Source organism: Cavia porcellus, unplaced genomic scaffold (assembly GCF_034190915.1).
Source record: "Cavia porcellus strain 051 isolate PalLab524CR breed Dunkin Hartley unplaced genomic scaffold, mCavPor4.1 scaffold_17, whole genome shotgun sequence".
Classification (NCBI taxonomy): domain Eukaryota; kingdom Metazoa; phylum Chordata; class Mammalia; order Rodentia; family Caviidae; genus Cavia; species Cavia porcellus.
In genome coordinates this window covers 13108392-13133259 of record NW_026947500.1, presented here as the reverse complement: position 1 = coordinate 13133259, position 24868 = coordinate 13108392, and the positions used below count along the sequence as shown (strand labels likewise).

Here is a 24868-nt window from a genome sequence, read left to right as displayed (position 1 = left end):
CTCACTCTAACAGCTTAAATTTTATGTATTAACGTTTCAGTGAATTCATTACAAAATGATTAAATGGCCAACTGACATGTTAATATTATATATATATATATATAGGCAATAAGAGATGCTTTTGAAAAGCAATCAAAGAATACTATTCTAGGCCTTTAAATAGCTCCAACTACATTTGCAACAATTGGCATAAAAAGTAGCAAGTTAAAAATCAGCAAATGGAAGATCAAAGTTTATTTACTACCTGCATACAAAAACATATTGCACATCAAACAACCAAAATTAAAAAAAAAAAGGAAAAGGAAAAGAAAAAACGGGAAAGATACTATACTAATGACTAACATGTAGTTTGTACAGAATAAACCTTCTGGAAATTGATCTTTTCAGTAGTTCAGGTTATTATGTCTGAATGGACATGACTAATTCAGCTTAGTGTTTTAACTAAAGCTATGTTTGATTTTTAAATACTGTACACTTTAATAAATAAACCAAACAAAGCCTGTAGAACAGTCACTGCCAATATCACCCAGTGTCCCTGCAGATGAGAGTAACAAATGTATTCCAGTGGTCTGCAGATTTTCCCCTACATACAGCATTTAAAAAACACAATTAAGACAGACCAGTTTCCAGACTAAACTAATGAAGAAATTACAATTCAGTGCAAAATATTTTTAGACTGCATTTCATTCTAGTTTTCCTCAGGTGAAGAAGTGGTTGCATATTATTAAAAATGTAACAAAAGCAGCTAATGCTTTCATAAAGAATATGTTAGGGATCCCACCCCACCCACCTCCCCCATCTCTGCCATATTTTGAAAACAAAATAACATTTCCTATAGCCAGCAACTTTTTTAATGTTACATATACTATTCTCAAGGCACATCTGATGATATATTTTATAACACAGTAGGTGTCAAAGTATGTTTACATTATGATTTCTTCAGGATCCCTCCCCTTTCTGAATTCCAAATGGAGGAACTGAAAGTGCGATGTAAAGACTGGCGATCCATATTCTATCTTTGGCAAGCTTTTACAAGCACTATTGTAAATGTAATTTAAGAGAACTGTAAACTAGAACTTCTTCAGTTTATGAAACACCATTCAGGACTGCTGCTTCTTGAGTGTTTTCTTCTTTTAAAGTAGTACTCTTTTCTTCTCCTGGAGTACGCTGTAGCTTAGGAATTTCATCGCCAGAAGCACTAGTTGGGCCATTTATTGCCTTTTCTGAAGGACCATGCTCTTCAATCACATCTTTTACCTGCCAAAAGGAGATAAGTCTATTAAATTCTTCATAAATGAAATCTACAGTTGAGGAAAAATGACAGTTCCATAAACATTAATAAGTTAGCTAAAAACTTCAGTTTCATAAAGCAATAGATCAAAGAATTGTAACACTATTAATACCACTAAATATTTCAACTCTGTAACAGCAATACCCAGAAGTGCCCAAACCACAGAAAGCAATGAACTGTTTAATGAAACCGGTACCCAATTTTATTTTAAACCAATGGATAGCTCACATTGTAAATAAAAGTTAGTACCTAAGTAGAGCAAATAATTGCCTACTTTACTCACCTTTTTGAAACTCCTACTTATATATCAAATCCCTGGAAGCATTTGAAAGAATTGACACTTTAATAGTTTATATACATTACTGAGAAAAAATATGCAACAGCCTTGTGCTCACCAAATTAAGCAAGTTTTTATTATACCCAGTATTTTTTGGCAGATTAAATTTTACAAATGTTAAAATTAAAAGTTCTATTTGAAAAGCAGTTCGGGATCAAACATGCATATCTTCAGTTACCTGGGGCCAAGAACAAAATCAACAGTATTTTCTTTTTCTTTTTTTAACTAAAATGTTTGTCTATTTGGGGATACAAGTGATCATACAGTAACTTTAGAAGTTGCAAAAAAAAATTTAAGCTAAATCATTTAAAAAAAAAAAAAAAACACCTACAGGTTAAATTCTCCTTACCATTTCTTTCTTGTTTTTAGCCAAAGTTTCCCTTGGGAGGTTTCTTTGTCTGCTCTGAGACTCAGCTCTAGAAATATAATCTGCAACTGTGACTGTTAAAGATGAGAAAAAAATTACAGGTGTTGAAAAAATATTTGTGAAGTTTATGGATAAAGAGTAATTTCACTATCAAACTAATGGTGGGTCACCCATTTTCAAAATTTTAAGCTGGGTACCACCTCCAACCAAAAACGATGCTTGAAAAACTTGCCTATGATTTTATTACTATAAGAAAATTTCAAGCTGGAAATAGAGGAAATCTAGGTAAATCCTCTTTCCCAAGAATCCAGCTAGTTCCTTCTGGTTGAATATAAGGTTGAGGGACAATTGCGCAGAAACCCACAACCAAGAATAAGAAATGCGAATACAGCGTTCTAAGCCCAGATAAGTGTGTGCAATTAGTAGGGGGTGGGGGAAAGGGGGGACAGGGGTAACTTGGTATAGATCATGACATAATATACTTAAATTTGAAAATTTCAAAGGCTTACTCATGTCAGTTTTGCTTCTTAGGAAAAAAAAATCCTACAAAATAATCATGTAGTATTTTCTGGTTTCTTAATGTTTTATGCTTTTAGAAACCATTCTGATTTAGCCACCTGATTCTGATTTAAAGTACAAACGAATCAACTACAGGTAACAGATGACATCCTGAAGATGTAGAAAATGATTTGGTTGGGAACATGGCCAGTGTAAACTCAGTGACCAGCCCACTTCCCTAAATTGCAAATCTTACTAGGAACTGACTGAAATGGGTGCTTTTGCAAAGGCAACACACCCTAGTATTGAAGTGAAATAAATGGCCTCTTCTCAGCAGATACTTTGGGCTTAGCCTCATGGATTCCATCTCAATGATTTCTCTTTAAGGACTTGAAATAGAATTCATTGATTTGAAGAACTATCAAGATAATCACTTTTCTTTCAACTAACTTTTATATTACACGCTTTTTAAGAAAACACCTTGCATGTACAGGTATACATAATGAGAAAAATTACGTAAAGAATAAAAAGACACTAGGCACTAACTAAATCATCTTGAGAATAAAAAGCTGGACAGTATATACAATACATTTTGCTTAAGTATTAACTGATATGCTAACATTAAAACCCAGGAATTCCTTGGCACCATTACTGAAATGAATCTTTTCTAAAAATCATAAAAGAAACAACTTAGATCAGGACTTAAAATTGTTAGAAACCACTAGAGAGACATTTCAAATCTAAAACTGGTTTTTCCAAATTGTAAGATACTTAGTTCACTCATTTATTCTAAATTATTTATCATTCAAATTAATGAATTTATAAATAAATGTAATTATTCACAGTACAGGGAAGGGGATAATATCATAACCCACTTTGTTTATACATACACAATGACTAAATAACTTTGACAATCTTTCTAGTCAGAGTTTAGGGAGCAACATGATGCGTTCTGTTGCCATAGTTCATTCCTTACTGATACCTGAAGAAACTGATCTACCTGGAAACTCTGCTGAACAGACAAGCACGCTACTAAATTCATGTTTAAACAATTCTTAGACTTTTCGATCCACTATATAAACAGATAGAACATACAACTCAATGTAATTAGCAGTTAAAATTAAGAGCCATCTTTAAATATTAACAGGCACTTGGCTGGAGTGCCCACCCCCAATAAAAGGGAAGTAAAGTGTATATAAGTGATTCTTATAATACAAGCTTCTTAAAACTTCAATACAGATAAATAATACCTTTACAGCTATCTAGAAAACTATAGGTAATTTGTGTACTAAAACTTGTGACTCCAGAATTTTGTCTTCAGAGACCAAGGCTCAGTTCACACCACTCTATCAATATTCTAAATGTGGTACAAATCAAATGAGATTTTTAAAGAGAATATTGCTTGAACATTAGAGGCTACCTCCAAGCAATTCACTCACTAATTTTGGAGGAGGGCGCAGTATGGGGGGATACCTGGAATGTACTCTCAAAGAACACAGCAGAACAGGAATAGATGCAGGATATTAATGTTGAAAATTCCTAATTAGACATTTCAATCGATGATACTATTTAGAAGTATCTGCTCCTTCAACAAACCTTACCATTTTGTTTTAGTCCTATTATGAACTATTTACCTAATAAACTGCTGTAATAATTTAGACCATGTTAAGCCCACACTAATAGCCTGAATTTTCTTATTTATAGAGTAGGTCCAGAATATATTCACTGCCATGCCACCTTCAAAAAATAAAATATATATGGTCTGTTCCTCTAAAATACATTTCCAGAACTAAATGAGGAAACGTATGGAAAGGGAAAAAATAAACATTTTCTGGGTAATTCCTATTTCGTGAACGTCTTCCTTTTAAAATTTCCAAAATCTTTAAACATGAACTTTTCAGAATGGGAAATTAGTGCCTTTTTAATCAGTTTTCCGAAATCTCCCTGTAAGGTCTTAACTATCAAGATCTAAGCTTTCATATTATCTGGGATAAACACATGAAAAAATTCTTTTGGAAAGAATGCAAAACTGATTAGTTTGAAAGGGGTTTATTTGTGCTTCACATAATTTCTTCATAGGGACATATGACTCTCTGTACACAGGTATGGTAATTATGCTCAAAATAATACACACAGAAAAGGAGTTTCTTTGAAGTTACTAAAAATTATGACTACATAAAATAACACTGAAAAGTATTAAATAGTGTAAAAGAAAAGACATCACACTATAATAAAACACAGCATGCATGTCAAGTGTTAGAAAAAATATACAAATATTTTTCATTTTTTCAAAACTGAATGGTGGGTATTACAATTCCCACAAAAATGAGGTGCTAAATTAATATATAGTAAGCAGGCACCATGCAAAGCTGCCCAGTTTTGCCAATCAACCTCAGTCACAATCTACAACAAAGTCCCTGGGATAGCAAGCCCCAAGTCAAGTGTGAAGAATCTGCCAAGTGAACAAAGCAATAGTCTTCTCAACAGTATTTTCAAGTAAAACATTAAGACACATTAGTTCAGTTAGACTTAACACTAGTTACTAAATATCTATACTGTGAGAGAATGCGTTTTAATAGCAGTCACATTAGTTGAATAAACATCTGTGCAACATAAGTTTTTAATATATATACACGCATGTGTATATGTAAATATATTTACAACATAGACACATGACATTTTTCTTTTCATGCTTGTGACCTGATCAACAGGTCCACTCAAGTTACCTGGCTGTCTATCTTCTGCCTGACCCCTGAAACGACGCCTGCGGCTACGATTGCGTCGCTGGGGTTTTTTTTCACTATCATCTGTAATTGCAAAGTTTACCATGAACTATTCTGACAAAATAAACAGACAAGCAAGCCAGAAACAAAAAACAACGTTTCTTACTTAAAAAAGGGAAAAGAAATTTCAAATATCAAAAATAAAACATACAGCATTGACAGGATACACATTTGTAACTTAAAGCATTCCAAATAGATTTAAGATGGTTTACCTCAAATTCTCAGACTTAAATTACTCAGCAGTAAAATTTTTCCCTTGAAATGGTTGGCTTTTAGCCCTTTGGAAATTAATGTTCACTACCGGGATACAGATTTTCATCAGGATTGTTTATAATTGTTTTAAAGAGGTAAGCTAAAAGCCCAATTTTAATTTGAAAACAAGAAAAGCAGTTCAGTATTTGTATTAACTTAATGATATCAAAGGACAATAAACCCTTCACTCTCAAATAAGTCAACTGTGACAAATCTGAGAATCAGACAAGACAAAAAGTTATCTACCTTGAAGAAAACACTAAGAGAAGGTCATTTATGAACTGCATACTTCTAAAAAAGGTTTCCTGCATTAATTGCAGATTTTATATAACTGACAGCACACATTTCATTTTCTCCAAGTGCTTACATACCTAGCCCATTTTCATTAACTGAAGCCGTATCAGATTCAGTCATTCCATCCATCAGAACAGCATCTTCATCAGTCCTTCGTCTACGAGACCGCCTACGACGGTTAGTACTGTGATGAGATTCGCTGGCATCAGTGTCTGCAGTCTGATCTGATTCTGTATTATCAAGTAAGCTGTATGGATTGCTGTCTGGATCTTTGAGCACTATATTCATGTTAGAAGCAAGAAACATGTGTTTAAAAGTGCTGTAGTTATGAATGCTTTGATTTATACTGAACTATATCAACTATTAAACTTTTGATCTCCCTCTATTAAAGATAAACTATCTTCAAATAAAATGTTTTGTCTGATTAGTTTACCTGGAAAACAAAAGATGATTAAATATGAGAAAAACTAATAAAATGATAACAAATTGTACAACAAACATCATTTTCCTAACATTTCCTTTGACATGTTTTGAAAATATACACATATAGGGATCATCCATTCACAAATCATAAATTACTTGGTAGGGGAAAAGTATTGTAATAAATACTTTTTTTCCATATCAGTATTGCTTGAATAGCAAAACAACAGTTTATATGACATTTATAGTGTGCAAGGTATTATAGGAACTCTTAAGAGACAATTGAAAGTATAGAGGCAGATGTACTTCAGTGTATGTAAATCCTATGTTGCCCTGTATTAGGAACCTGAGCATTTTCAAATCTCTAAGAGGTACTGAAACCAATCACCCACCGATACTGAGGGATAACTATTAGGAAATGGTATATACATAGTTCACAGTAAAGGTATTTCTACCTAGAGGCTACAGAAAAGTAAAGAAAAATAAATATTAAGCTAACATGAATTCTGGGAGTTTCTGGCCTTTTTATGAAATACAAAGTGACTACTATTTATGTGGATGCCAATGTAGGATTTCCAAATAATCCAAATAATATGTGGTGCACATATACACCATAACATAATAGAAACATGTTAACTATGTATTAACTGAAGCAATCAGGAAAAGCCCACACAAAACAGCAAACAGTATTAAAATTCTAACTGGTTACAGAAAGGGTAATGTGAAATGATTATTGACTTGTACTCCAACTCTTTCTTTTTTTTTTCTTTTTTATCGGTACTGCGGATGGAACTCACAACCACCTGCTTGCAGGGCAGGTGCTTATGCCACTGAGCTAATCCCCAGCCCTGTACTCCAACTCTTAAAAACAAAGCATGGAGATGGAGTGAAGGTGAAAAAGGAAAAGTGTTTCAAAATACAATTCAAAGGAAAACACTCATCTTACCTATGTGCACTTACTGATTCCAACAAATTATAGAAGAAATTCACCTAATCGTGATTTTCTCTTCCTAAATTTCCTTTGGAAATAGCTAGCAAGCTAGCATCTTTGCAAAGGACACTAAGTTTATTCATTAATCAAACACTAAAGTACATTTGTTATGCAATTAGAAACAGGGCAATCTATTAAAATGCCAAAAACTACTTTACTAAAAGTCTGTAAAACTAAACTTGCATTAGTATTAAATATAAAATTTTTTCAAATTCCCTTAACTTTGTGATTTATTCCAGTTTTTGTAATTTGTAAATACACTTAGCATATATTTAATGTATACATGTACAACTTCTTGTAATATTTAAAATACTACATAAGGTCTAAAGGTGTAATATTAAGAAAAATGTGGTCTTCTATAACACATTAAAGCTGCATCCTTGACATAATCCAGTCTATGTATCCCTATCAATTCTCCCTTCTATCCCATTCTGTTCAGAAAGGACATTCCAGCCAGCTCTTGCAACTCCATATAACTTAAAATTTCTAAAAGACAGAAAAGCTGTTTATACACCTCAAAATCTTTAGTCATCTATAATTACTCTTCCTAGCTCAATTCCTCAAATTTTTAAGCATCACATTTACAATATTCAACTTTAATACAGAAAAGTAGCACTCACATCTGGGCATTAGAATTCTGAGTCTGACTAGTAAAGATCCATATATAAACTCAAAAATTCTAAAGAAGAAAATTAAAAGTACATAAGCTGCCTCAAACTAAAGGGATAAACATCTGACCTTCAAAACACGGAGAGTTGACAGCTAATGTTTAGAGCTTTTAATGATATGAACAGGCCACTACAACATGTGTGTCATTTGTTCACCACTTCACTAAGAAAATCAGCCCCCAAAAAATTCAGACATGAAAGTTTTAAGTAACCTTCAATAAGAAACACTCAAGACTTTTCCTGCTATATAGTCCATTACTCTCTCTACAACAGTTGAGTAGAAACAGAAGCTTCCAAATATGACTGGCCTGTGAATAAATGAACTTTGTTACAATTAAACTGTTTACAAAAACAGATGCTGACATAGTATATAAAAGACTACCAGAACTGATGGAGGATTTGCCACCACGTGGTCCACCTCGACCTCGACCCCCTGAAACACTCCTGCCTCTTCCTCCTGGGCGTCTCCTGCTGTCACGCTGATGTCGACTCTCTCGATCATCTTCTCCTGCCAATGACCAATCACTCAGCTCATCTTTACGCTCAGATTCTGTTTCAGAGGGGTTAGACAGCTCAGAATTTGTACCTTGGGAAAGAAGAGAACATGAACCATTTAGAGTCCCTTTAAGTGATTAAATGTTTTAAAAATTATTTCCTACAAAATATAAAAGCATTATTACTTGCCTGCTTCAAAGAAAACTAAATGAAATTTAACAAATGAGAGGCTGACTGTGATCATGGTCTGTCTACAACCCTATTATTTTGGAAGACTAAGGCAGGCGGATCACAAGTTTTGAGGCCAGCATGGCCAATCTGGTAAGACCCTCTCTCAAAATAAAAACAGAAAAGTGTCTTAAGTGTAAAGGCCATGGTTTCAATCGGCAGCAGCAGCGGAGGGGCGGGGGGGGGGGGATATGTACTAACTAAGGAATCAACTGTAATTATTACATGTACTAGTGAAGACAGATTTCCAGGCGAGATTGTGTGTGCTCAGGGTGGCATGGTCACCCTGACAAGACAGATTTTTAATTTAACTGTTTTGATGTGGAATCAACAGGACAATGACAAAAAAAAGTTACAAATGTACTTGATGCTGAGATTTTCAAAGTTTTTGCTCATTTTTATGTTTGAATAACTGAAATGTAACAAGAAATGTAACTTGTAACATGTGAAAGCAAGTTGAATCACATACAGGAAAATAGTTTTCATTTTATATAGTATGGTGATTCCATCAATATATGCACTGACTCTGTATCTATGGTAGTGATGGCAAATCTCTTAGAGCTTTCAAGGAACAAACAACCCCCTGCATTAAGTATATACAGGTTTACCACCAAGGCCTTTCACATTTTAAACATCTCTGGAATCACAACACTTATCAATCATAATACAATCTAGAACTGTATTTTTCAGTGATTATACATAAAATAACATGTTCTGTCTCTACTGAACAATTTTAACATTTCTCAGAAGACATCTTTCACATGACAACAAAAATCAAAGCCATGATCAATGAGGTGAAAATTCGGCACGACTTGTGAAAGTTTACAAAATTTTTTAACATTTTAACATCCCTAGCACATATTTTAGTGGTTGTCTTTCAAAAATTTAGCCATTGCAGATTCCACGCAAAGTCTGCAATACCATTAACAAAACTGCTATTACAATGTCAGACTACAATACTCATTCCTACACTTATTCTTTGTTGTTTCTCGCATGTGACTTTCCTCATAACCAAGTCAACTTCTAGCTTCAGACTAATAAGTGGGGAAAAAATCTCTTTGCTTAATTTTTAAAAAGAAGTATATTTTCTGTCATGTAGTTTATAATTAATCTGTATTCCATTTCTGGTAAAATTAGTACAAAACGTGTCTATGAGGTAAAATGAAAGCTCCCCAGCTTGTTAATTCCAAATGTCCCCAAGATTTATATAATTGTTTTCTCTTGATAAATATGAATAATTTTACAGTTAAATTTCTAATATTTCATGAGATATCTGTAAGATGCCTATACTAAAACTCTAGTTTTGAGGATAAATTAATTGAGTGCATGAAATAAACTACGAAGTTTAATAAATGAAGGAGTTGTCAACTTTATTTCCCCTTTAAAATAACTGCAATGCATCCCTTTTCCTTCACGTGCTACGAAAATATGGACATAACTCTTCAATTATACTAGAATGGATCAAATAATGAGCTGGAAGCACACTGTAGAAAAAAATATATCAAGTTTCTATTATTCATTCTCAAGTTTCTTTAATTCTTAAGTAGGAATGAGAATCTCACTCAAAGGCATAAATCTTCCTAAACACTTACTTCTCCAAATGACAACACTTTATGAGGTGGATGGCATGAACTATTCCTATTTCACAAATACTTTATATATGAACTTCAAAATTTACCAATCTATGTACTCTGCCTGAAAGGATTACCAAAACTTCTAGGTAAATACCTTCTGAATTCCCTAATCTAACCCAGGGTTACAAGCACAGAAAATTCTTCTAGCAGTTTAACCTAAATCTAGTATTCATTCCTGTGGGTAAGATAAACAGAGGTCAAAAAAAAGTTACTAAGCTGATTAGTGCTCAGTTTTTTTCATATTTAATTCCCTCAACTGTTTCTGGTTTCACAAAAACACACTACAGATGTGACTCAGGTTCGGGACTATGATATAAGGAAGAACAGACTCTTTCCTACAATTTCCAAAAGGAAATCAGCCCGCTGGGCATAGTGGCATCCTCCAAGTAGCCTCTCAACTGGGGGTTAGGTCAAAAGGATTAAGAGTTCCAGGTCAGCCTGCACAACACAGCAAGACCTCCATTTTTAAAAAATAAAAACAAAACAAAACAAAACAAAACAAAGCCAAGGTTAGACTTTAAAACAAATACTTGTAAAAGTCATTATAAATACTTCAACCTCTCACTTTTGTAAAACATCTTGTGATCCAAAAAATTGTTTTAAAGCTTTAAAAATGATGCATGACATTAATCCAATTCTAAGGGCTCCAATTAAAGACAATTTTGACCAAATTTCAAATCAGACTTCCCTGTCTCTAAAATGTCTAAAGTCAAGATGGTTCATATTTTTAATGGTCCTATATAAGTTTACCAGTTAAAAACACATTTTATCAAATCCATGATGACATCAATTTTAAGATACATTCTGTGTGCCACTCAGACAATATCCTAAATTTGTGTTACCCAAGTTATGGCACACATTAACTTCAGAGACATTAAGAAATATTTTTTATTGAACACATAATTATCACCTAAAATTTGTTCTAATAGAAAGTGTTCAAGAACATCTATAAATTCAAATTTTTCCTCAAACTCAATAGCGATACTTGAAGAAATGTTACTAGTTCTACAAAGACTCAGATGTAAGAGTGCCACCTACTGAACAATTTGCATAGCTTTTCCGTTCCAGACAATGTTACTCTGCCATGACCCCCTGAATTTATCTACATTAGACAAAAGCATTCTGCCAGAGTGACCACTCATCAGTAAGTGAATTTCTCACAAATACTACTAAAATTCTTTGATAAATTCATCAATCTTCATCCAAAAAGCCAAAATCAGATTGTTTGTTATTATTTATGCTCTAAATATTAGAGTATATTTAATTTCTATTCTGGTTACTTATACTGCCTTGGTATTGAATAAATAAACTTTAAAGAATACAGTGACAATTTAAAATGCTCAGTCCTACATGCTGAGTATTTCCACATTTTACATGAATTATACTTTCCAGATTTTAGCATAAGGTTTACTAAAATATATCAAGCAAATAACACAGAGAAGGATGCAACACTAAAGGAAGGGATGCAATATTTAATCTTGCACTTCAATAACAAGTGAAAGATAAGAATACTTCTACTATAAACTCTAACATTACATCAACCAAAACATCTGGATCCAGAATCTGCACTACAAATTTGCAATTTCTATTTTCTTTAAATCCTATATAATCTGTAAAGGTTTACAAGACATCTTCCCTAAACAGAATGAGCACAGGAAGCAGCAAAGAGTCAAGTCAGGTATGGCGGCACACGACTGTAACCCCAGCACTCAGAAGGTTGAGGAAGGAGGATTGCCTCAAGTCTGAAGCCAGCCTGGGTTCAAGATTAGTCTGAACTATATAGTGAGATCCTCTCTTCTCACAAAACCAAACCAAACCAAACCAAAAGGAAAAAAAAATACGGAAAGGAAAAGGGGGAGTGCGGGGGGAAGAGATCAGGTCACTGCTAAGATCCAAGTCCAAACACACTGAAAATCCAAACAACTCCAAAGCTGAAGAAAAATAAGTGAGAATTTAGGATTAGAGAATTATTAACTATCATCACTCCATCAGCCCCTTTCTACTACAGTTGAGACCCACCCCACACGCTGAAACATTTTATAAAAATGTTCCTTCATAAAATACCAACTAGGTTATGACTTTAAGTATTTCATTTTACTGAAATATTATTACACAAAAATAATAGTAACATGGTTCTTGAATGTGGCATGAGTCAAACTACATTTTAAAAGATACTAAGTACCCACTATATGCAATCTTGATCTACCCATGAGCACTACTGTTCAATTTTACTTTTCTTAGGATATACTAGCTGATACTTAGCAGTAATTATAACCATTACTGAGTTTTTATTGAATGTGTATGTTCATCCTAAATCTTTAGAGTAAGATTATGAATTACCGACATAAAAATATGCTTTATTTGTTCAAAAATATGCTACCTAACACCCTGGACAAACCTTTTACTGTCATTAATACACAAAATATGCCATCACTAAGTCCTGTACCTCAGAACTACCTTCCACCCTCAAAGCCAAGCTAGAATGGTAAACTTATCATATGTAAAATGCGTTGGAGCATCTAAACTATAACAATTACAAAAATAAAAAATGTTTTTTACCATAACCGGAGGTGTAATTAGGGCCCCGACGACCTCTGCCTCTTCCACTATAAGACCTAGAACCTTGTACAGAAGAGACGGTACTTTCATCAGTGGCATATCCTTTCTCTTTTTCAGGCCCTCTGGTGGAAGAAGGTCTAAAACCCATACCAATCTGTCGTAGCTGCTCATCGATCTGTAGACGTTCCATTCTTAGCTGCTCCACTTCCTATAAACCAAACAAAAGATGGTAACTCTTTTTCCATGTGATGTTTTTGTGCCATCTTAAAACCTAGAATTGTTCTCAGTACTAAAGAAAAACACCTGTCAACTTAGAGACTTAATTATTAAAGCAGCACTGTGTTCCTAGTAAACAAAACTTACAGGATTGTTTGCTGATTTAATTCAACAAATATCTATGGAAAGCCTTAGTGTGTGTCAACCACTCTGCTTTGTGTTAACTTATTGAGTTGCTAGTATACAGTGTTATCAGCTTTTGGCCTTGAAAAGTTAAAACTCTGCTAAATTAAGTGTACCATCTATGAAAGGTGCTATTAATAAGCTATGTTTCCCATTAAAGCAGTGACAGCTGAGTTGTGGCCAGACTCGATGATTCAAAAATTGAAGGCATGCAGCATATGAAAGCATAATGTGTAAAGCAAAGCTCTTGGCTAAAAGTAAACAGAGTACTAGAAGGTATATCTGGAATGCCAGTCTGAACTGAAACTGATAAATCAAAATGAAATTCAAAGAAAAGAAATGTTATCATCAATTCTTTCAACACATTAACCAGCAATGATGATACAAGACTAGAGAGAAACTATACTATTAGGAGACAGCACATGAGAACATTACTATACTGAAAACAAGAGAACTGAAGCAAGAAAGAATAACAAATAAGAATTATAATGATTACTATTTATAGAGTATTACTTGTTCTAAAATTCCCTTTCTTTTTATAGTTCCTGAAATAATTACCAAATGGGAACTGAAGATGTAGCTTAGTGGGAAGGTGCCTGCTTACATACAAGACCCTAGATTTGATCCCTATCAACACCCATGCACGCACGCGCACGCACACACACACACACACACACACACACAAAGAATGTAATGATCTCTATGAAGCTGATTCAAGTAATATATAAAAGCTACCAAGGAAACCTAACTTTACTCCTGAGTCTGTATATTCTTTTTGTTTATAAAGTATGAAAGTAAATGAAAGAATCTACTGGAGAACATATGAGTATCTAAGTGATGACATTCAAACTCTAACATTAAAATGATCATTTCTCTTTTTTTTTTTTGACCCCAGGGATTGAACTCATGAATTTGGATTTGTCAAGCAAGCACTTAGGCCACTGAGCTAAACCCCTGGCCCCGAAAGTGACCATTTCTTAAACAATTAAGATAAAAGGTCAGAGTAAGAGGATAAGCGTGTACCATGAGTCATTTTACTACAGCAAAGCATATTTTATTTACTTTTTCTCATAATAAAAAACTGAGCAAAAGTGAAACTGAATTAAATGATTATCTAAATATCTGAAAGCTACTACCTAACAAATATGAAATGTTTAACATGTGGACCTCTTAATTTGTTTGTAGTAAATAAAGAACAGTTATGCAGTGAATGCAGCAATGAAGATGTAACAACAAACTATACAAACCTTTAGATAAGCAATATGGTATTCTAAAAGAACTTGCACATTTCCAATGCTTTCTTTAGTGCCAACAAATACAAATGGAACCATCCCCTGTAAGAAAACACAATGTCCTGAGTACTTAATATTTTAACATAATTCTAGCCAGAATTTAAGCCAACATTATACAATTTGGAAAACTTTTTCTAAAGACACAACAAATTACATCTAGTAAACTTCACTGTACAGGGTTGGGGGGATTTCCGCTGGTATCAGTATGACTGAAATATCCAGATCTCCAGGAAGTTGTGAAATGTGTCAAAAATTTAAGAAATCACGTTTCCATCACTAGGGTTTCTGACTCCTAATTATGTAAGTATATAAACCAAAGCTTAAAATACAAAACAGAACAAAAAAATAAACTTACCTCCTTCAAACTGGCCATGAACTTTCAGACTACTTTAGTAGATATAACTGTGAAACATATAATTAACCATACGAGCTAAGTTATCCCTAAACATGCTCAAATGAGACCTTGAATGTGTACTGCACCAGGGTGATTACTAATGTACACAAAGCATAAATATTTACATAATGTAAAAATTAAGAGTACTAATAAGAACAGATAGTTAATACATGTCAAAATACTTTGTTTACTTGGGCTTCAAAACACTACAGATAAAGAGAAACAAGATGGCAAGTGAGGATTTTTCACATAAGCACATATCAACTTCCTAAAAGTATATGGAAGATGAAAATAAAGCTTAAACTTCCCAACCACTGTTTTTTTCCTTTTTATCGGTACCAGGGATCGAACCCACGACTGCCTGCTTGCAAGGCAGGCGCTTATGCCGCTGAGCTAAATCCCCAGCCTCCCCAACCACTTTTAACTATCATCTCATTTCCTAAAATTTACAAAACAATTGCCTAACAATCACTTTCAGTTCGAAACATGGAACTAAATGTGGCTTAAGAACTTTGGTTGTCTATATATATCTATCCTGACTCATTTTCAAAAATTACTTTCAGTTACCACAATTAAAAAGGCAGAAAAGCATTAGGATCATGGCACTTTCGGAAAATTTCAACTATGAAGATACCCCCCCCCCAAAAAAAAAAGAAGAAGAAGAAGAAGAAGAACCCAAGAGAACCTTATCTAAGATTAGAGAATGAGAAGTCGTAACAGTGTCCTTACGAATCACTGATCAGAGAAGAGCATATAAACTGTGTAAGAGAGAAAGGAAAAAAAAATTAGACTATTTTAATTCCCAAACATGTTTCTGGGACTGTTATGCGTTCTTCATCTACATCTTATTTAACTTTCACTAAAAGATAACTAAGAAGTATCTGTTTTATAGTGAAAAAATAAAATGACTTTCCCAAAGTCAAAATTAGCAATTGGGCTAGCCAAATTTATATCTAATTAGTTAATTCCAAATAATAGCTATTTCTTTACTGCCAGTTCTATACTAAGGTATAAAGAATTCATTATACAGTATTAATGATATGAACTCCTCCCAAAAAACAGGAATAGGCAGAATGTGAATTGTGCCCCCTAAAAGTGAAAAACCAGCAAAATAAATAGAAGAGCTAAAAGGAATCCTGAAGGCACATATTTTACAGAATTTATAGCTACTGTAAAGCTATAAGAAAAAAATTAAAGAGCATAGGATTGTTAATAAACGTTAGTTCATTAACTCTGTGGAATTTCAAGATTTTACAAATTCTAAAAACTGATTATATGTAATAAATGATAGACATCCAAACGCAGAAAAATCAGGATCCGTGTTTGACACTCTGTAATTTTTCCAAATATATTCCAAAAAAGTAAACAATTGTATATATTGAACAAATCCTACAGTATAGATTTCCAAATGATGTAGGAGCAAAAAGAGCTTGCAAAGCATGAGAAAATTCAAAATCATAAAGCATAAATTGAAAACAATTCAATGATGTAAAAATATTTAAATGTCCAAACAAAGGAAAACATCAAGAAAAAAGGACTATCTGCCACACATACGGAAAATCAAAGGCCTACCTCTTAAAGATGCAGAACACTTTTGTAACTCACTAATTATAATTAAAGAAGCAAAAAAAAAAAAAAAAAGTTGGACAAAAAAGTGGTGTTCTACTTGGATGTGATGGTAAACACCCATAAACACAGTACTATGAAAGGATGAGGCAGAAGGATCACAAATTCAATCCCACCCTGGGCAACTTACCTTGTAGTTTTATGGGAATAATGCTCCCACACCCCAAGCCTTATATGCTTTTAGCCAGGGCTTTTGGAAGAGGGCTTACATTTGGGAGGTAGACTCTTCAGGAACTGAAAGTCACTGGGGGCATGACAGGGAAGAGTGTGCCTCCCCCCCCCCCTCAGTTCCTCCCTTCTCTCTCTGCTCCCTGGCCATGACATTCCCAGCTTTCCTGGCTATGCCCCTCTGCCATGTGGTTCTGTCATGGAACCTGCAGTTCTTAAGACAAACCTCTCCTCCTTCACTTTTAAATTGGAGGTATTGGGTATTTTGTCCCCGTAACAAAGAAAGTAACTAAAAGAGTGACTTGGTCAGACTGTCTCAAAAAATAAAGCTCAGTGCTAAAGCCCAGGGTTCAATTCATAGACATCTCTCATCTTTACATTCCAAACAGCTTGATCATTTAAAATTATTAACTACTTGGCCGCAATAAAGCATTTATTATTTTTTACCCTGGCATAAGAAAGACAGTAACAACAGCCCAGATTATCAACTTAGGAAAGTACAATTAAGTTCTCATTTATGAAGAACCTGGTAAGCTGACTTAAATTATGAGTAAAATTAATACCAAGCTTAGAAACATATAGTTGGATCATTAAATGTCCAAGCTATTCTCATCTTCAGACCAGTATTCAGGCACTTTTTCAATCCCATATGGATTACAAGTATTATGTACAAAGTACAAAGGTTTAAAAAAATGACAATTACAGTAGTGACACCATTAGCTTTAATCCTCAACTCAAAGACAACTTGAAATCATGCAAAATTGTAAGTGAAAGTAACACGAGCTATAATAGATTTTTTAAATGTAGGGGGAAAAAAAATCACTTAAAATAACATTGTAAAGCCCATATTCCCATCGGTACTACACTCAGGATCTTGTTTTCCCCTATTTAGTAAGTGTGTATACACATTCTGACTAATTAAAAATTATAAAGCAAGTGGTTACCTTAAACAGGCTTCTTTGCCACACCCAATATTTGGTATTTATCTGGCCTAAACATCTAAGAGTTCCTCTCTTTTAAAAGACTGATTCTATGGGACAGTTAACCACCCTGCACCCAAACCTTCTGGTACATAATTAGGGAGAAAATTCTTGACTTATATTTAGACATACAAAGCTTCAGTCAAGTACACAGAGTTGACCACTATAACCTACAGATGTATGTATGTGACCCTTAAACATCATGTACAAAAAGTAAACAACAGGAGTCTGAGGCACAAGGATCACTGACACCAGCCTGGGCTTCAAAGTGAGCTCAAGGCCAGCCTGAATAGCATAGCAAGATCCTGCCTGAAAAAAGACAAAGATAATTTATTTAAAAAAAAAAAAAGGAAACAGAATTTTGAACCGAGTATCAAAATATGAGACGAAATAAAACAGTTCATAAAGATGAATTCAGAATTAAGTGAGAAAATCATGTAGGAATTTAAGACATGATCAGCTTTCAGACTTAGAAAAGGATCGACAATGTGATCAAAAATTCCTTTGCAATAGACTTGCTAAAATTCAATTTCTATAGCTTTATAATGTAAAACAACTTCTCAAACTGAAACTTCTGTATCAAACAATGGCTTTTTTAAAAAGCACTAACAACTGAGAATTCAATGCCCACAATTAAGATAACTTCTTTATTAAGTAAGTTAAACAACATTACAAAGAATAGATTTTTTTTAAAAAAAGCTAATCTACTGTATCAGCTAAGTAGCAAAATACCTGAAAAGGTGTAACTATTTTTTATGTGACTTCAAAAATACAATACCCCAAGTCAGCCAAAAAGGGAACAAGAGAGGGAGTAAACAGACAAATATATTACATTTTTAAATACTTACATCTTCTCTAGGTAGCTTATTTTCATTGTCTCCTTCAATTCTCACCCGAACAACACCTGATTTGTCCACTATTTCTTGAATAACTTTACCATTTTTCCCAATTACTTTCCCTTTAGTAAGAGAAAAAAGTACAAGTTAAAAACTAATTCTGTTTCAATACTAGCTCAATTTATGATGTGCCATGAAGTTATAACCAAGTAAAACTTCACCTTTTACTTTTAATTAACTTACTTACAGATTACAAAGGTATTTTATCCTTAATCTGAAACTTTCCTTTCAGTATGTCTAATAGTTACTGAGGTTAACAATGCTACTCACATATAAGAAATTCTGAGAATCTGCAAGTCTTTTATGTCCTACCTATAGGCGCCTGCCTATCTAGGGAGTGCATGAGGTCCTGAGTTCAATTTCCAGTATCAAAAGAAAAGGCCCTACTAATTTCCCATTTGTGAAACATCAATTCCAAATTATTTAATGTATTTTAAAACATATTTTCAAATGTCCTATCTTTTTCATGTTTGTAAAATATCAACTCCAACTCATTTTATAACACAAAAGCAGAGAAAACTGAATTCACATTAACCACATCAATTTGTTCACTTAACCCTTTTATATTACATTGACACAAGTAACGAATTATCAATTTGGTCTTGTTTTGACATTTGTACTTACCTAAAAGATACTTAACTTTAGAATAAATATCATCCTAAAATGTTTACCTTTAACAAATATTGTATTTTACACTAGTTAGTTTTAAAGTACTTCATAGCTTTAGACAAGTACATACAGCACATGTGATAAGCTTGAGGTCTTGAGCTTGAGGTATGAAATACTGTACAAAATGCAAATTAATTACCTTCTCCACACTTTACTTGTAAGTCTGCCAAAAAGTGTTTCTGAACATTCGACAATCAAAAGAGAAATTCAAAGAACAGGAAGACTGTTCTTCTAAAGAAATGTGCTATTTTAAGATTAACACATAGGGGCTGGGGATTTAGCTCAGTGGCATAAGCGCCTGCGTTGCAAGCAGGCAGTCATGGGTTTGATCCCAGGTACTGATAAAAAAAGGAAAAAGACCAAAAAAAAAAAAAAAAAAAAAGATTAACGCATAAAACAACAAGCCCATACTGGGAACTGTCACCTAGCAGCAGAAGTCCATACTCTAGAAATCTCCACTTCATAGAACAGAGGTATCCCTTAGTCCAGCAATGGCAAACCTTTTGGTACTTTTAATGATACGAGCAGCCGACTGCAGCACACATGCTGGAAGTTCACCATCACTGCCTTAGACGGTAACTCCCTGTTATAAAGTCTACATCCCCAATGAATTTTACATCTTTTTCACAAAAGCTAAAACTAAAGTGGTTGAAAAGAGTTTAAAATAAGTTATTGCGTGCTTAAAAGAAAAACTTCCACTGATGAAAGACCAATGACAAGATAAACTGGTTAACATACAAAAACACACTATAATGGGATTTCCTCACTCTTCTTATTTTAACTCTCAAACTTCCTTCTCCTATTAATAACCCTAATTTTAAAAGCAGCAGAAATTGAACAGGTTTTTAAAAAAAAAAAAAAAAAGAATAGGACAGGGAAATCACATGACGTGTATCTTCTGAGAAGCCCTAGCAGCAGCACAAAAGCAACTTTCTTTGTTAACATAGTGATGCTCAAGCAGTAACTTCAGTCTTGATCCTGCTAAAAATAAGCAAATGTCTTTTCGAAAAGCAAAAATCAGATTTGACAGAGCACAATGCTTTTCCCCCAGAATCTGCCGCTTCCTTTCTGAACTACACCAGTATCGGATAAACTTCCATTACCCTTCTGGGGTCTTTGGCAGGGACCTACCTGCAAGTTTTATTTAGTCCCACCAGAGACCGTCAATATTTTAACTGATCATTTCCATAGTTTAAATTCCAGAGCATATTGACAAACTGAAGCAGACCTGTAGTATAAATTGAGCATTGAGTATAAATGCTGAAGGGACAGAGTAAAGAGGTGACTAAGGAAAGTTTCTAAGAGATGAAAGGTTTTGATCCATTTTCACATCAATGTTCACAGAATATAGTTTCTTTCTAATTTGGGAAGGACAGGAATGGTCACATTTTAAGAGTTTAAATGCATAAAGGAATCCTCTCTGGAACTTACCAACTATGTGGTTCTCATTGCTTTATTTCTTTTTTTCTCTTTCATTTGGACTAAGAATATACCCTTTTTCAAGACTGGTTTATCCAGAAAACATTTTAGATGAAAATATAGTACTATCATATACGAAAACAATAGCAATTCCCACACTACCAAAGTGTGTTGTCCCACCAATGTGCTATTAACACATTTCCTAAACAGCACATAATCCATATCACCAAAAGCAACTAAGAGCCAAGAAGCAAGGGGAAACACACTTAACATGGACTCACATTACTATACTGATAAATGAATAAAGCGCGAATCAAAGAAATACAAATATACTCAATTTCCTTATTCCTGAAGTATCAAGAATTTTTGCTTATAATTAATAATACCATAAACTCTTCAAGACCAAGGCTATTTTCTCTGAATTGACTTGAAATCTGATTTCTGTCGATAGCTCTCAAATCTTTTTTACAGTAAGGGAACCTTAGCACAGCTAAATTTGGTTCTCTGTGTTCTATAGCTATCCACATTCCACCTGAGAGCTGTCAATCCTTGGTATGAATTAAATCTAAAAAGTACAGCACTTTTCAAAAGCAACTCTTTCCCAAAGGTGACCTGATATAAATCTTTCAAGTTTTTATTCAATTTTAACACGTCAGCTTATCTCTCCAGCACGTTAAGTCTATAGCAAACAATGACAACCAAGAACTGTTGGGATAAAACTTACATAACTGGGAGAATGCCATGCCTACCCAAATTAAGCTCTTTACTAGGAGCTTCAACTACCCATAGATGAATTCCAAGAAACATATTCTTGTGTGGTAAATCACTTTTTTCAATCTCTATTGCTTCTAAGTAGCCAAATAAACATTTTTTTTTAAGGAATGAGGTGTTTTGTACTTTCTATTTGCATTTATTTTATAGGATGTGACTAATGAAACGCCTACTGCTAAGAAAATCGCTTCCTAAAGGCTAAACTGGCCTTGTTATACAAATGAAACCCAAGCTGGGGATATAGCTTAGCACACAGCGCCTGCCTGGCAAGTACAAGTTCATGAGCTCAAATCCTGGTATCAAAAAAACAAAAACCAAACAAACAAAAAAACCTCAAAAGACTGAAACAATTTCCTTAGTCAAAGTTAATAAAAATGAGACAAAAGGGAACAAAAAGACATCCCCTTCCTAACCTTACATTATGTAATGCTTTTTAAATTATTTAAGATAATGATTAAAGATTTTCAAACATAAAAAACATTCCCATTTGCCTTAAATACCACTTAAAAACACATAGTACAGACCTGGCTATGGTCCAATAACCGTAAGCACATTAATAAAGAAAGCCACAAAATTAACTCTCCCTAAGCTAAAATGTCCATTTAATCATAGCTTCAACTCAAATTTTTTACTATTTTCTTCTAATCCATGGGTATAACAGTTTTCATTAATGATGATACAACATTGAAACTCCCCTCACATTAACATCACCATTTTTTCTCCTACCCATGACATCTTACCTTATTCTATGCCTTTGCAAAAACCAATTATTATTTATTCAGGGCCTACTGTGTAGAAGCTTATTACCCTACTGTTAGTCCAGTTACTTTTTCTTTTGCACTAAACAAAGGGAAAAAATTATCACAAACACCTCGTCAAAATGGACTGTCACAATTTCTGCGGACATATAAATGATTTAAAAATAAAAATAAAATTAAAAAAAGCAAAGACAGGAAAACAGCAAAAAGTTCCAAAGAGAAGACTTAAGAAAAACTGAAATGACAAACTAGTATACGGGTCACGCTGTATAGAAAAAAATACCTTTTCTTTTTAACAAAACAATGAAGTCCAAATCATATAAAATATTTTCATGTAAAAAAGGCAGTAAGTTATTTGCAATCTAAACATTCTACATTAAAAGTAGAATAAGATATCAGCCTATAAAATTCATTATCAATTAACTGACTGCATGTAACTAAGTAATATTTAACTTAATATTTAATAAAGAATTACCTACCAACAAGATTCCTAGGAACCTGAATAAAATCCTCCACAAATTCCAAGAAACCTCTAGCCTTTTTTACAGCATCAGCACTCTAGATGGAGAAAAATAAACATGAAGTCCTGTTATAATCCTTGAGTAAACCATAATCCAAAACAAAAATATAAAAGAGAAAATTCTGAATTAGAATGCAGTACATGGAAGTCTTATCTTTCTCACCCTCTAGAGTGACACCTCTGGTTAATTAATTCACAGTATGCGTGAGGAAAAAGTCCAGCCAAAACTACTAAAATCAAAACAATGTTCAATATCACTAAGGTTCTTTATAAACTGCTGAGAATAAATAATGTTTTAAATTACTTGTGTTTATATACCTACTGAGTAGCCAAACTTTAAACCAACCTTAAATATACTGTACTCGTCTATGCCTTCATATAAGGTATTTCTCCAGAGTGTTTAATTACTCAAAAATTCTAAACTGCATTGCTTTTTGATTTATTCTCAATATTAAAAGTTATTTTAAAAGCTGTTTCTGCAGGAACTAGTTTTTAAAATATGTACTATTGAAAATGTATACTCTCTCCAAGTAAGATTTTATAGATCTGAGTAACAGTTATTTTCTAAGATTTGCTGTCTAATAACTAAAGTGAGTGTTTCCTGCACCATATGCCATTATCCAGCAAATACTTTAAAAGACATACTCAGGACTAAGCGTACAGCTCAGTACTAGAGTTTGCTGAACCTGCACAAGGCCCTGAGTTCAATCCCCAGCATAAAAAAAAAAAAAAAAAAAAAGGATTTCACATTCATAAACTAAAGCAAACATCGCCATCATTATTTTACAATGTGGACACTTCTACAAGAAAGTTTATGTAACTTATCCAAGCCCACCCACTCTAATTGGTAAAGACAGGATTCTAACAGTCTAATTCTTTGAGAACTGAAAAAAGTCTCAATAGAACTACTATATGGATCAAAATAAGAAGGCAAGACTTAATATGTCATCATTTTAAAAAGAAATAATAAAAACTTTAAAAATTATTCTAATTTGAAGGAGAAGCCCAATGTGCAATTTGAATTTACATGTATTTTTTTTTTAATTGGTACCAGGGATCGAACTCATGATTGCCTGCTTGCAAGGCAGGCGCTTATGCCGCTGAGCTAAATCCCCAGTCCCTTACAGGTATTTTTTAAGTAGTTTACCCTCCCTCCAAATCTCACAATTAATCAATAACAAACTATAACCCAATTTCAAATTAATAAAAAAATTCTATTGTATGCTATTTACTATTGCCAATGCCTTACACACAATAAACATTCAAAAAGTATTTGAATAACTTGGCTGGCAATGTAGCTCAGTGATAAATGACCTGCCTAACACAAACACTGTACTGCACTTGAGCTTCCAAGACTGTAAAACATGATAAAGTGCTTTTAAGAAGCATAAAACGAAACAAAAACAAAAACAAAATGAAAAGGGCTGGGGGCAACACAAACAATAGCGAACTTATGAAACATTAAATTAACCAATTAAATCTTTCAAGCTCCTCAAATAAAACCAACTTTTAATCTACTTTTTTGTTGTTGTTTTGTTTTGAGACAGTCTCACTGCATAGTTCAGGTCAGCCTTGAGTTCACTATGTAGCCCAGGCTGGCTTTGAACTCACTGTGATCCTTCTGTTTCAATATCCCAGTGCTGTGATTATGGGCATGCGCCACTACACCTGGCTTCAATCCACTTTTTTTTGAAGTAAATGTCACCACCAAGTATGGTGGTGCACACCTGTAATCCGAGCACTCCAGAGACTGAGATTGAGATAGGAGGATCACTGCAAGTTCCGAAGCCAGAATGGGCTACAAAGTGAGTTCTAGTCTACCCTGAGCTGCATAGTGAAACTCCTTCTCAAGAAGACATACATACACACACATAAAGTAAGTAAAGTAAGTAACCATCATCCACGGATAAAGAAGATGTGGTTCTTTTTAATATAATGGAGTTCTGTTCTGCCACAAAGGAGCACAAGCCACATCTCTAGGTATAAATGGATACAACTAGCTATAAATGGATACAACTTAAGTGAAATAAATCAGACACACACGTAAACACACATTGTTTCTCTGGTGTGTGAAACTGAAAGTTTGACCAAAATGTTACAGGTACTGTGAAATAGAAAAAAAAAATGTTCAAACTGGGGAAGCAAACAAGGGAGAGGGG

At 33.8% G+C, this 24868-nt stretch overlaps 1 protein-coding gene across 6 annotated transcripts in view; it reads right to left on the bottom strand.

The window, feature by feature from the left end:
* Positions 1-219: 219 nt before the first annotated feature.
* Fxr1 (FMR1 autosomal homolog 1) overlaps positions 220-24868 on the bottom strand; it is a 64226-nt gene continuing 39577 nt past the window's right edge. Inside the window, exons 9-18 of one of the 6 annotated variants that reach the window (XM_003467550.5) lie at positions 22669-22747; positions 18525-18634; positions 14464-14550; positions 12968-13025; positions 12818-12880; positions 8284-8487; positions 5900-6100; positions 5220-5300; positions 1978-2069; positions 220-1257 (exon numbers count right to left, since the gene is read on the bottom strand). In XM_003467550.5, coding sequence (XP_003467598.2) covers positions 1087-1257; positions 1978-2069; positions 5220-5300; positions 5900-6100; positions 8284-8487; positions 12818-12880; positions 12968-13025; positions 14464-14550; positions 18525-18634; positions 22669-22747 — 1146 coding nt within the window. In that variant the 3' untranslated portion in view covers positions 220-1086. Of the gene's footprint in view, positions 1258-1977; positions 2070-5219; positions 5301-5899; positions 6101-8283; positions 8488-12817; positions 13026-14463; positions 14551-18524; positions 18635-22668; positions 22748-24868 lie in introns of all 6 variants that reach the window. The other 5 variants (XM_013150149.3, XM_005002692.4, XM_013150150.3 and 2 more) reach the window with 5 other exon arrangements.